This window comes from Pteropus medius, unplaced genomic scaffold (assembly GCF_902729225.1).
Source record: "Pteropus medius unplaced genomic scaffold, Ma_sr-lr_union100, whole genome shotgun sequence".
Lineage (NCBI taxonomy): Eukaryota > Metazoa > Chordata > Mammalia > Chiroptera > Pteropodidae > Pteropus > Pteropus medius.
Genome location: NW_024340849.1, coordinates 37,565,556 through 37,578,883, shown reverse-complemented (window position 1 = coordinate 37,578,883; position 13,328 = coordinate 37,565,556). Strand labels below are relative to the sequence as shown.

At 35.6% G+C, this 13,328-nt stretch overlaps 1 protein-coding gene across 13 annotated transcripts in view; it reads right to left on the bottom strand.

Moving 5' to 3' along the window:
• OSBPL1A (oxysterol binding protein like 1A) overlaps window positions 1-13,328 on the bottom strand; it is a 190,580-nt gene that overhangs the window by 53,211 nt on the left and 124,041 nt on the right. For 11 of the 13 annotated variants that reach the window (XM_039844181.1, XM_039844190.1, XM_039844198.1 and 8 more), the window contains one exon: window positions 4,626-4,782. The exons of 1 other annotated variant lie outside the window; for it this stretch is intronic. In XM_039844181.1, coding sequence (XP_039700115.1) covers window positions 4,626-4,782 — 157 coding nt within the window. Of the gene's footprint in view, window positions 1-4,625; window positions 4,783-13,328 lie in introns of those variants that run through there. One more of the 13 variants, XM_039844276.1, reaches the window with a different exon arrangement.

The window sequence follows — 13,328 nt, the reverse complement described above, 5'->3', positions numbered from 1 at the left end:
CATATTTCTGTTTTAAGAAATCTTTCCTTATTTCAAAATTGCAAAGATACTTTATATTTTTTTCTAAAAGTTACTAAGTTTTGCCCTTTCACATTTAACTGTTTGATTCATCTAGAATTTATATTTGCACATATGAAATTGAGATATATTTCCTTTTATCTCCCACATTAAATGACTACCCCAGAACCATTTACCTAATAATCCATTCTTTCCCTCACTGATCTGCTGTGCTAGTGCTAAGACATACACCAGATTTCCTTACATGTATGCATCTTTGGACCTTCTACTTCCATTTTAAAGGTCAATCTGCCTTCAGGATGATTCTGCTCTAAAGATTTGTAATCAGTCTTGACATTTGGTAGGGCAAACGCCTTCCTTTCCCCCAGCCTGGTTCTTGAGCAGTATCTTGACTTTTCAAAACTCTCTGCACTTAAAAAACATATTTCAGAATCTATTTTCAACTCAAAAGGAAAAGACATTGTGATTTTAATTAAAATTACATTGAGTCTACGGATCAATTTGACAAAAACATCTTTATGACAATGAATTTTCCTTCTCAGTAAGTTTATTACTATACATTTTTACTAAGATTTATTTCTAGTGGCTTTTTAATAGCTATTCTAAATACCTTCCCCACCCCTCCCATTTTAATTGCAGGTTCTGCTGAAGGTGCACAGAAATATAATTAGCTGATTTTGTATAAAAGCAACCTTGCCAAACTTTCTTACTAACTCTAATAATTTGTCTGTGGATATGTATGGTTTATTTATTTCTAAATTTTGTGGGTGTGTTATGTCTCTGGCACTGGCCTCCAAATAATGCTGAAAAGACAGTAGGCATCCTTGTCTTATTGTGATAATTTTTAACCAGATTAAAGAGGTTCTCTCCTATTTATTTTTTGCTAAGATATCTATTAATCATAAATGACTGTTTAATTTTATTGCTTTATTAGAATGATCGCATGGTTTTCTTCTTTAATCTATTAGTGCTATTAATACAGTGAATAACTTTTGAATACTATTTATAGAATCACAGCATGAATCCAACATTTCAAATTCTAACTACTCTGTTCTATATCAGTATCTTTTATACCATATCCAATTACACGATGATATAAATATCAATATCTTTACCAAATATAACAACTTGGGTCGAATTGCTAACAAGTTAAAAGGTTAGAGCTCAGAATAAATTTAATAAATTAGGTCAGAGAGTAGAAAACTGATCTTGTGGAACACAGCCAAGATGACAAGAAGCCCTGTAAATATAAACTTGACTACAGCATGGTGTAGCGCCATCAAAATGGAGCACTTACTTTGCATATTCTATAGCTCTGCAGTATTTCTGATTCTAGGTCTTAAATAAGACCCTAATTCTTCCTGTTGATATTTCTCTAGAACTAACCTAAAAGCCCAATGACACGCACAGTGTTCCAGTGAAGATCACTGGCTGGCAGAACACACAGCATATCAGTAATTCAGAGTGAATAAAAAACATAATGTGCTTTCCCCCCAGACCTAATGATACTAGGAGACATATTCTAAAATTTCCATATGGTAGGAAAACCATTTGTCAAGATTTCAGCTTGCAATCTCAGGATTTTCAGAGTGAGAAAAGAACTTACAGTTTATTTAACCTGAATTCTTATTTGAGATGACAAGTTATCTATTTAGTTCGAAAAATTATTTTGTTGGTAATTATCACATGGGATGAATTAAGAATCCATAATATCTATTCTTTTATTATCGTAGAAATAAACTCAGTGTAGCATGCCTTCTTTCATATTAATATGACATGGTATATCCTATAGCAAATGTTTCTCTGGGTCAGAGACTTCCAAACAGCACTTTATAATGTCATCCTATGATAACTGGGTAGAAAAGGAAAACGAGGGGGCAGAGGTTTTGCACAGCAAACCAAATCATCATCTTTGAGGAGAAAGGGAATAAACAAGTTAAAACTAGTCATGTACACTGAGTGCTTCCTGTGAGGCAGACACTATCCTAGGTATTCTGTGTATGTAACATATTAAATAGGAGCAGAAACATAGTTTGGAATGGTTTATTATATTTGGTGGGGGTGGGGACCTATTCTTTCTGATACATACTATAGAAAGTAAAGCTTAAGTATTTTTGATGGATAAGGACATGCAGTAGATATGGTGATTCCCACTGATGCAGGAGACTGGAGGAGAGAGAGAAGAACCCTCTATAGGGAATCTCATCAATCTCTGAAGGTGGCTGAGATTTTAATAGTTTCTGCACTGAATTTCTGTTGTACAAATGGTTCCACGGCTAAAAAACAAAAATGGTTGAAAACCCTAGTTCTATTTTATCATCAAATTAAGCCATGATTTAATACTATCCTTGTGAACTATAATTTGTAAGTCTCTTTTCCCACTTAAAAATATGCATTTCTCTCCTTGGAATTTTATAATCCATATTCTTGCTGTCTCCCTTTCTAGATTTAAGTGTGCATATCACAGAGGGTAAGTAGTTGATATGAGGTGAGAAGGAAATGTAAGATTTTTATGAGAAAGTTAAGTAAGTGGTGAATAAATTATTTTTCAATATTAAAGAAAACAAATATATGACAAGGTCAAATACAAATTTCACTTAAAGATATAACAAAACTTTAAATAAATTTCATGGCCACCTCAGGCTGATCCCCCAACAGCAACATACATTTGCTTTTCTAAAACATCACCAAAATTACTATTAATTCAAATTACTCTTAATAGTAATAGAATAATTTCCCATTATGAACACAGATTACTTATAATGCAACTTAAGGGATTTGATAATACTGAATACTCCAACTGCTTTCCTATTCTAAAATGAAACTTTTAAATTTTGTACCATATGCTCTGTTTATTTCATTAGAGAATTCTATGACAAAAGACAGGCTTTTAAAAAAAACTTTAATCGCTACTTTTTAAATAAGAAATCTGACTACTGACAATTTCCTAAATTGTCCTCTTTTCCACTGAATAACTGAAGAATGTTTTACTATATTTATAGGTTTAATTAGCTGCCTGTTTATCAGTTTACCTTTTCTAGTTAGGTCACTACCTAGTTGTACTTCTTTGTAGTTTTTCTTAGTGACCTGTGATTTCATTTTTTGAACAATTTCATCTTAACTTTCTGTACCATCTGTACATATCTGTAACATTCTGGGTTTGATTAATTAAGACAGAACATATGAATATAATGTAATAAATTTCTGTCAAATGCAAAAGAACTACTGCTATGATTATGGCACACATACAAAAAGGCTACCAGGCCCTGAAAAGCAGAGAAATCCCCCTCTAGTCATAGGATATGACAGCATCTGAGCACAGTGCTCTTTCTGATATTTTAGTAATTATAGCGACATTTGTATGCTTCTTTGAACATTCCAAAGTTCACCTGTGTCCTCACTGGACTGTCACGATGTATGTGTTAAATAGTTAAAGGCTGTCTTCTCTTCAGAGATTGGTAAACCTGCGAGGTTTCCTATCAGATATTTCATGGCCTGCTCAGAACTTAGCCCTGGGCCCCCAAAGGAGCTGACAGTAACTGCAGAGGAAATCAGGAATGATATTCGCTGCCAGCCACATAATTTGCAGTGGAAAACTCCACTAAAAGACAACCACCAGTAAGCATGTTTAGAATATACTCTCATTGAAAGAAAACTCTGGTTTTACCTACTGTTACTTAAAACTCACTGATCTTGTCAAAATAAGAACAAACTGAGACATTTTGTTAACAAGGGGCAAATACATATAAATTAGAAGTGACATGGACATTTTTTCCAGTAGAACAATAACAGACCATTGTGGTCAGAATCATGGTGTAGAAATAGAATTTGAGTTACACAGTCTACAAATTTTAAACAAAAAATATCTTGTATAAATTAACCATTAGTGACTTCTTACCCTAAAAGTGCTTTTTACAATGACAACAGGATGTATCATTTATTGATATGATAAAATAATTTTACTCTATGAACACCAGGATGCATATATGCCATCGTGTCTATAAACCTGTGCTGAAACTGGAGAACTCACTCTAGTGTCTGTTACGTCTCGGTAATTTGGGACAATCTCCAGGACTAAATCATCAAGGGAATAAAAAGATACTAATGTTATTAGACAGTATAAAATGGATATGTTCAACAAACCCTGGGTCTTAATAAAAGTCTTTGTTAAAATGTAACTAAATTGAATCAACAGACAGGTAATATTACCATTCATTCTTAATAAAACCAGCCAGAAGATCAAATGACTAGAAACTAAAATAGCACTGGGAGGCAAAGTCATAAAAGATGTATGATGAATAAAAGGAACCCAGCATCAATTTCAATAGGGAGTTCTGAATAACCTTTCTAAATTGCCAAAAGATTTACATTCCCCTAAAAACATGTAGCTAAAACTAAGTTTTGTGCTTTGTTCCTACAATTGTTCCTACAGATGATGATATTCACTCTTAAGTGGACAAAGAGAAATCCTTTCTGTGAAGTGATACAACAATATAAATATCTGATACAAAGAGATAAAAAAAGAACAGAAGGCATACTTTTATCAGCCCAAGTGTACTTGACAATAAAAAGTCAGCAATGGTTGTAACTATTAATGGCTCTCCTACCTGTGCTTTTTGATGCCATTGGAGAGAGCGTCTCCCCCACCACAATCTTTCTCTTCAGACATTCTGTGTTTTCTACTGCTCAAATGCTCTCCTTCCTCTTCAAAGGAGTGCGCTGTCACTGCTTCCAATTTACTCAGGGACCGTTCAGACTCGGAATCTGTGGCAGAGCAGGTTCATAGTAAATGAATTGAACTTGGCCTCGGTAACAATGGATATCTCCCTTAATGCATCAGGCTTTGAAACATAAGCAGCCTATTGTCCTTCAACAATCCACCTGTTAACTACCTCCTCAGGGATTTCAGAGAACTGGCATCCAATAAGGCCAAAGAGAATTTATGAAACAGATACAGGTCTATATCAACTTATAATTAAACATTTTATATATTAAAAGAGATTTCCAAAAAGTACTTAATTCTTTAAGAAATAGTCAGTGGCTCCTCCCAAAATTTCTATTTTAATTTTCCCTCTCAAAGCATCTTAAGCATAACTTACAAAAAACCATTCAATTTTTTAATTCGTTATAAGGAAAAAGCTAGCGACTGTACTTGTGGGAAGGATAAATTATATCTGACACTACGGACACAAAAAGCAAAGGTAATTTAAAAAATACTTTCAAAGGTACTTCTTCTGGTATGATATTACTTAAGTCCTCAAGAGTTAAAGCCAGAAGTGTCCATATAAAATCTAATTATCAGGCAGGCATTTTTAGGATGAAAATGCCACTTTCCCAATTGGCTGTGTATTCAGAGTGAAGCCATCTGCCTGTTTGGGAATAAGACAGCTTATTTTTGTACAGTACATTATACTTTTCAGGCACATTCACATTCTCATCTCCTTTTAGCTTCTCCAGGGTGCTTTGGTGAAGGTGAGGCAGGACTACGGGTCTGACAAGGATGCTAATGGCCTCATGGCTTGTGAGCTGGGGAAAACAGGACATGAACCCAGGTTCTCTGACTTCTTAACACTCTACGTACTTTGGCTCAAAGGAGCAGTCATTCAATCTCCAGAACTCTTTAAATAGTGCCTAAGTTTTTATTAAAATATAAATTCGATGTAACTTCTACCTTGCCATAAGCAGATAACTCAACTGTCCTCAGCTCTAGAAATGCATTCTTACACACATTCAAGCAAACTTTCTTAAATAAATTTTCGACCATCTGCTTAGTATGCCTTATAGCTAAAAAGTTCAAAAAATTTTTTTTATTAGTTTCTTCCCGAACTACTGCATTCTATAATTCAGCCACAACCACAGAACTTTATTTTTATTTCATTTGGTGAAAGTTACTTACGGAAAGACTTTCAATGCTGGTAGTTATTTTTATTTTATTTTATTTAAACATACTACTACTGGAATTTAAAATATAGTTTTGTTCTATCACGTATTCATAACAAAGTAACATATATTTTAATAATAAATTTAAAGAGAGATTTATTTATCATTGTCAATTTTGGCAGGTAGTCACAATGTTTTATTGGACAAAAAGTTAAAGATAACCTGTATAGTCAATATCGAGGGGTCAGTCACCCATGAGATGAAATAAGCCATTGTTAAAATTATACATGCAAAAACAATTTAAAATAGAAAATGCATTTAACTTAATTCTAAAACAAAAAGTCAGGACACCATTTCAGAAATCAAAAATATAAGCAAAATAATAATTTTACTCTGCCTTAAAGAAAGTCCAGTCTGGTTCAGATAAACAGATATTTGTACAAATAAGAGCAGTAACAGGACAGAAACCTGTCTAGAGCACAGTGAGGCAAAGAGGGATCGGTCCACTTTCTGGGGTAGGCAAATGGGTAACAGGAAAGCCTACCTCAGAGAGGGGGAACTACCAATAACTCTTTTAAAAATGAAAATGGTGCTCAGGTGGAGGGAGAGAGGAGTTGTTCAGAAGGAGCAGCATGAACAAAATCTGAAGAAAAGATGGTGACAGCAGTCTTGGGGTGATGGATCGGGGTGGTTTTTTAACGTCTACATTTTCAAATTTCTTTCAAATGAAAAAAATATGAATTTCAAAAGTCAAACAAAATAATCTTGTCTGTACTGTTCAGTATTATTTAAGATGCATTATTACTTTATAATTTAGATGTCATTGAAGGGGTTTAGAACAGGCTTTCCTAGATGTGCTAGTCTAGCATGCAATTTTGAGCCGAAGGAAACTGAGACCCTACGGGCAACTCCTGTCCCTCCCTTAACTACCTAGAAGAATCTAAACTGGGGGCCTTGTCCACAATAAGAGTTATTGTGGACAGGTTATCAGAGATAACCTTTTATGGCCTATCTACAGAGCAGGGCAAACATCTAATTACTGAACATCTGCTCTTCTTATGACTCTCCTCCCTTCTGAAGCCCCAGGCACCTTACTTCATTCCTTGGCTCAGGATGTCATATACATATCTCATTTTCCCTTCTGTCCCTGAACCTCTCATGTATATGGAGTCTCTGACTCATGCATGTGGGCTTCCCATTCATATGTACATAATTAAATTTGCTTAATCTGTCTCATTTTGATTTAATTATTAGATGAACTGAAAGAACCTTCCTCCTTCACATCCTGAAAACCAAATACTGGAGCAAAAAACCTCAAGCATTTATTATACTTCAAGCATTTGATACTGTGCATAGGATACTGTGTTTGCTATTTAGAAGATATAAATCATAAGACAAGACTTACCCATCTGAAAAGAAAGCTCTTAACAAAAAGCAGATATATAGTAAACATCAAATAAGAGGTAAGGCAGTAAGAGCTTCTATGACACAAAGACAGACTCCTCAAAACAAGCTTTCAGCTCAGTGAATACAAGCCAAAAACCTGCTACCTTCATTTATATCATGGGAACAAGGTGCTTACCCTTAGGGGTACCTCATCAGATGGCAGTACAGACCCCTGTCCTCCTGAGGGTGGCAGTACTTGACTCCCTCTCTCTGTTCCCCCTCTCGGTCCTCTCTTCTACTCTCTTTCTCCTTGTTCCTCCACCTCTCCTCCTCCCCTAATCCTTACTCCTTTCCACCTTGTTCCCAACCTCCTTCCCTCTCCAATACAAATAGGCTATATCCTCACCCTTTCCCACAAAGGGCTCTGACAAAGGTCATCAATTACCTCCATAGTGCAAAGTCCAATGGCCATTTTTCAATTCTTACCATGACATCCACCACCTCTATTGATACTGCTTAATTCAATTCCCCCTACTTTATCATGTGCAAGGCATGATGGGATTCAAAGAACAGTAACATCTGATCCCTGCTCATGGTCAAGCAGAGTTAGACTGTTTAGTGAACACGAGTTCAGTAAATTTTCCTCGATGCAATAACAGAAGTCGAGATGGGGACAGTGGGCCATAAAGAGGAGATCAGTCAATTTTAAATAGTGAAAGACAGGGTGTCTAGAAAGGATTGTGACTGATGACTTAGCTAAGTTGACAAGGAGGAAGAGTGAGGATGGGAGAGAGAGTTATTGTAGAGAAATGGTTCCAAGCAAAGGGAACAGCATGACCCAACATGGGGAGGAATGAAGTATTCAGGAAGATGGGAGTGGAAGAGACAAGAAAGGAGTGGGAGAGGTGGCTGGATGGCAATGAAGCAAGGAGTCAGTCAAGAAGCTGACTATATAGGATAAATAAAAATCAAAGACAGGCAATAGGACAAAGAAAATACAAAATGAAGCTAGGAATGATGTAGTATCCTAGTACATTCCATGAGGTTCTGTATTCGTGCTAGAGGCAAATCAAAAACTTAACTCTGACCATTCTAGCTTCAGAGGCAAAGAAGGAAACATGATCAATTACATGATATACAGTGCCCATAAGATAAAAATTCACTAGCTGCCTAAAAACAAAAGCTCAGTTATTTAAAATACCTTGAACAGAAAGCTGTCTACTATATATAGTGCGAAATAGTTTGGACTTACTCTGTTGGCAACAGGGAGTTGTTCTTAAATTCTATGCCTTCATAGCATTAGTCATACCAATCTCGCTCCAGGATAGCACCATTTCATTTGGAGACCTATAGTTCCAGATATTTAAATTCAAACATATTTACCTAAGTGCCAGAGAGGCCATAACCACTGTGGGGGCTTACTGATTAAGGTAAAGCCTGCCCATGAAAGTAATTTTCAAGTCTCCCTGAACATCAGTGATGAATCTTAGTGCCTCTGAGGTTATATAATTCAATCTTAAAACTTCAGATTTTCAATTTTGCCCATATACACACATATTAAATAGGCCAGACCTTATCTAACATTCAGTGTTACTGGGCAATATATTAATTCTTTAGAGGAAAGCATAAAGTATTGAAAAGAGTGTGTTAATGCCTATTTGGTGGGCCCATTGCTCTTTTATAACAGTATAAGGCCATCATACTCATGCTTTAAAAACAAGGGGGAGGATAAGGACTTCGTGTTTAATGGGTGCTAAGTTTCATTTTGGGTTGATGAAAACTTTCTGGAGATGGATGGTGGTGATGGCTGCACAATAATGTGACTCTACTTAATGCCACTGAACTGTGCACTTCAAAATGGTTAAAGTGGTAAATGTGTGATATATATTTTACCACAATAAAAAAAAAAAAACCCACAAGCAAACAAAAAGCTATCAAGTCAAAGCCAAAGATCTATCATGAAGGATGCATGAGCTACATTCTGGTCCTGTCATCTCTCACCTCAAAGTCAGTAATACAATAAAACCACACAGAAGCAAAATTTGTTGATTTTCATATAGATATATTTTTAAATGCATTAGAAATTTATTTTAACAATATGTGTAGCTGGATCTCAGACAAAGTTATTAGCCTTTCATTTTTCCTTTTATTTCCCACCTTTTCCTCCTTACAAACGTATACATTTCTATAATAAGTAAAGCCACCCAGAATTTTCAGAATACTTCATCTGCCTCTGAAAAACAGGGTAAGGGATTTACAAAATAGCCTTATATTTACTAAACTTTTGATAGGCAATTGGGAAAATTTGTATAGCCCTGAGCAATGATTGCAAATGAAATATTTAGTAGGTTTTTTTTTTCCCCCCTAGGTTTGTTTATTCCCATCTAGTTCTGAAAGGATTCGGGACGCTTAAATGATAATTATACATTACAGAAAAAAGTGTCAGAGTAACACTGAAAAACAGACTATATTTTACAAGATAAATGCTCTAGACTACGGACAAGCATTTAAGTTAGAATCTTTGCCTGATTAATTTCTCTGTTAAAATGGTAGTATTAAAAGAAAGTTTAATGTCACAAATTTCCGATGATCCAGATCTTTGAAGTTTAGTCAATGTTAGGATTTAGATTATTTTTGAACACATTTCAGATTGAACACAATCCCCTCTCATTCAAATAGCATGAAAGCCAATGGCTGTAACATGACTAAAACTTTAGTCGTCAAGTATATGTTAAATATGTACAGCTTTCTGTATGTCAGTCATATCTCAATAAAGTGGTTTAAAAAAGAAAAATGAAATTAAGACTTTGAGTTTTTTATCCTATTGAAAGGCTGAAAGAAGAGGTTATGAAGTTAACAATATATATGTGCCAATGATTTTTACAAGTTATTCTGATAAACATTTTTTTAACATGACCTTTGAAAACTAGCTTGAGAACAAATAGTACAAAGGAGCAACCCGTGGGAGAACTGTGGATCATGTCCAGATAACCGCTCCCCCTATTACTGAAGGTAACAGGAAATGGTCAGGCACACACACTCAATTTAATACCTTACTGTTTACAGTTTCCCACAAACTAGGCATGTTCTAAAAATGTCTAGAGTAACCCAGGGTAACCCAAGCTTAAAATATCAGTGCTAAATTTTTATTTAGCTTTAAGGTACAATTGCGTAAACTCAAAAATAACATAATAGATATGAAGAACACAAAGAAAAATTTTAAAAACCTACCACGTTTAAAATAAACTATGAAGTGAAAATCAAGATGAGTCCAGAAGGGGCTGCCAAGAGGCTGCTATAATAATCTACTGAGGAAGTGAAAAAAACTTGAAACAGAATTTTGGCAGTAAGCAACAAGAGTCAGACACATTCTAGACATACTGTCCAAAGTCAAAATCAGTCAAATCATATAGTGTTGCTTATGACAAAAGTTTCTTAAAGTTTTGACTTTTCCCCAAGCAACTAAATCTATTACTGTTTTCCACAACTTGCAAAATCTGCACACTGAATTGAGGATGAAGAACTATGCAAACCACAGTGTGTGGGCTACTGGAAATTTTCTGTGTATCTATTTTGGACTATTAAATCCAGAGAGCTTTGTCTTATTGACATCCTTAAAAATTATTTTCAAGAAGGTCATCTATGCATGCACTCTACAAACATTCTAGAACTAAAGACCAGTTACAGAATAATCCATAGTTATAAAAAAAGTATTTTTATGTAATTCAATTTAAGAAATTAACATATACCAAGTACTTATAACACACCAGGTTAAGGGCTAGTTGCTGAAATTATTTAGAAAGATTAATATGACTGGTGCCTCCAAGTATTCAAAGTCCAATTTAGTGAAAAACACACAAGTAAACGTGTTTATTTAAAGTGTTTCTGGAAATAGTAGAAGAAGTCACTCTTAGGGAACACAGGGCAAGTTTCCAAGCAAAAATGACATTTGAAATGCAAAAAAGAGCTTAAGACAGCAAAGAGAACCCTGGTGTGAGGGAAAGAGTAAAGAGACCTAAGGCCGGAAAGAGCAAGATATGTATCTGAGAATATCTGGCATAGCTTGAGAGAAAGGTGGCCAGATGGAAAAGACGGGGTCGTCAAAGAGAAAGCTTTAAATGAGTCAGAGAGAGTTTAGACTTAACCTGTAGTAATGGGACAGTCATCCGATAGTTCTCCAGAAAGTGATAAGATCAGTTTTAGACTTTACAGATAACTCTGATATATATCAATGCCCCATGGCCACTGTAACAATTACCACAGTCCTGGTGGCTTAAGACAACAAAAATTTAGTGTTTCACAATTCTGGAGGCCAGCAGTCCAAAATTAGTTTCACTGGACCAAAATCAAAGTGTTGGCGGGACCACTGTCCCTCCGGGGGCTCTAGAGAAGAATATGATTCCTTATCTCTTCCAGCTCTGGTGGCTGCCATCATTTCTGTGCTTGTGGCCACATCATTCTTATTTCTGTCTCCAACTGCACATGGCCTTCTTCTATTTAATCTCCTTCTACATTTCTCTTATATGGATACTTGGGACGGCATTCAGGTCTCGGCCATACAAAACCATGGTGATCTCATCTCAAAACTCAATCATATCTGAAAAGATCTTTTTTCCCAAAAAAAGGTTACAGATTCCTGGGATTAGAAGGTAAATATCTTTCGAGGGCCATTTTTCAGCCTCCCACACCTGACAATAAGCAGTGTGGGCGACGGGCTATAAGGGACAAAGACAAGAAGCAGGAAAACCAGCAAACAGTAGACTGTCATAGTCTTTGGGGTCAAAACAAGAGGGAAGTTGAACTAAATGAGGGAAGAAAACAGAAAAAAGGAAAGGACTAGATACCTAGATATTGGGGGAGAGGTCAAGCAAGGACATAAAAGATGACTTCCACATTTGCAATGTTTGCTGTGGGTGGATGATGATGCCAATTACCAAGACAGGGAATGCAGCAAGGGACAGAACATGATGACAAGTCTAGTTTCCATCACACAGAGTTTGAGACACTTTGGGCCAAAGTGGGAATTTTCAATAAACAGATGAGAAGCATAAGGGTATTATTATCCTCCACAACCAACTGGCCTTCAAGTTCAGTCAATTTAGCTTTAAAAGTATATCTCAAATTCATTCACTCAAACATTTGAACTAGTATGTGCCAGAATCTATGCTAATTGCTAGGGATGCAGAATTCCTCATGGAATTTACTGTTGAGTGGCAAGGCTGACAAGAACCAAATAATCATACTAACAAGTATAAAATGTCAACTACAGGAAATGCTATGGTACTGCGGTGCAGGAAGAACCTATATAACTGGGATGTGAAAGTTAACCAGGCTTCCTTGAAGAAGCTTCTGACCCTTGAGAAAATGTCAGAAGGATACTTGTTCAACAAAGATATAACGGAAGTGACGTGAAATGCCCCAATCTCACTTACACTGCTTTTATTCAAACTCTTGTCATCTCTCACCTAGGACAGTAGGACCTCAAATCAATCTTTACTCTTAAAACACTTATAAACTCCTAAGTAGGGGCCACATCTTATTTTCTCTGAATTCTTAATTCTCAGTATAATGCAAGTATATAACAAAAATTCCAAAATCTTTATTTTTAAAAGTGAACTTAAAAATACTAATCTATACCACTCTATATGCATAACTGTGTCTGTTGGCTCCCTACTATCTGTATGCTAAAATTTAAATTCTTCAGCAGAATCTTACGAGACTCATTAGTCTTAAACTAGTTTCTTGGCTTCACTTCATTACTACCTTTCAGCATCCAAAACACGCACCCCTGCTTCAGTCACAGCACATTTCATGATGTTTTTGAAAACTATTCATAAATCATATTCTTCTCCCATATTATCAGTCATATTGTTCTCCCATCTTATCAGTCTGGAGAACTCTAATGACTCTTCAAAATACCCCCGGAATATCATTTATTTTGTGATGCTGTCTACAACTTTCCCAAGCAGTTGGTTATTAGCTGTCTCCGCTCTGAATTTCTGCAATACTCTTTATGTACCATTTGGTAGTACTTACTCATTAAC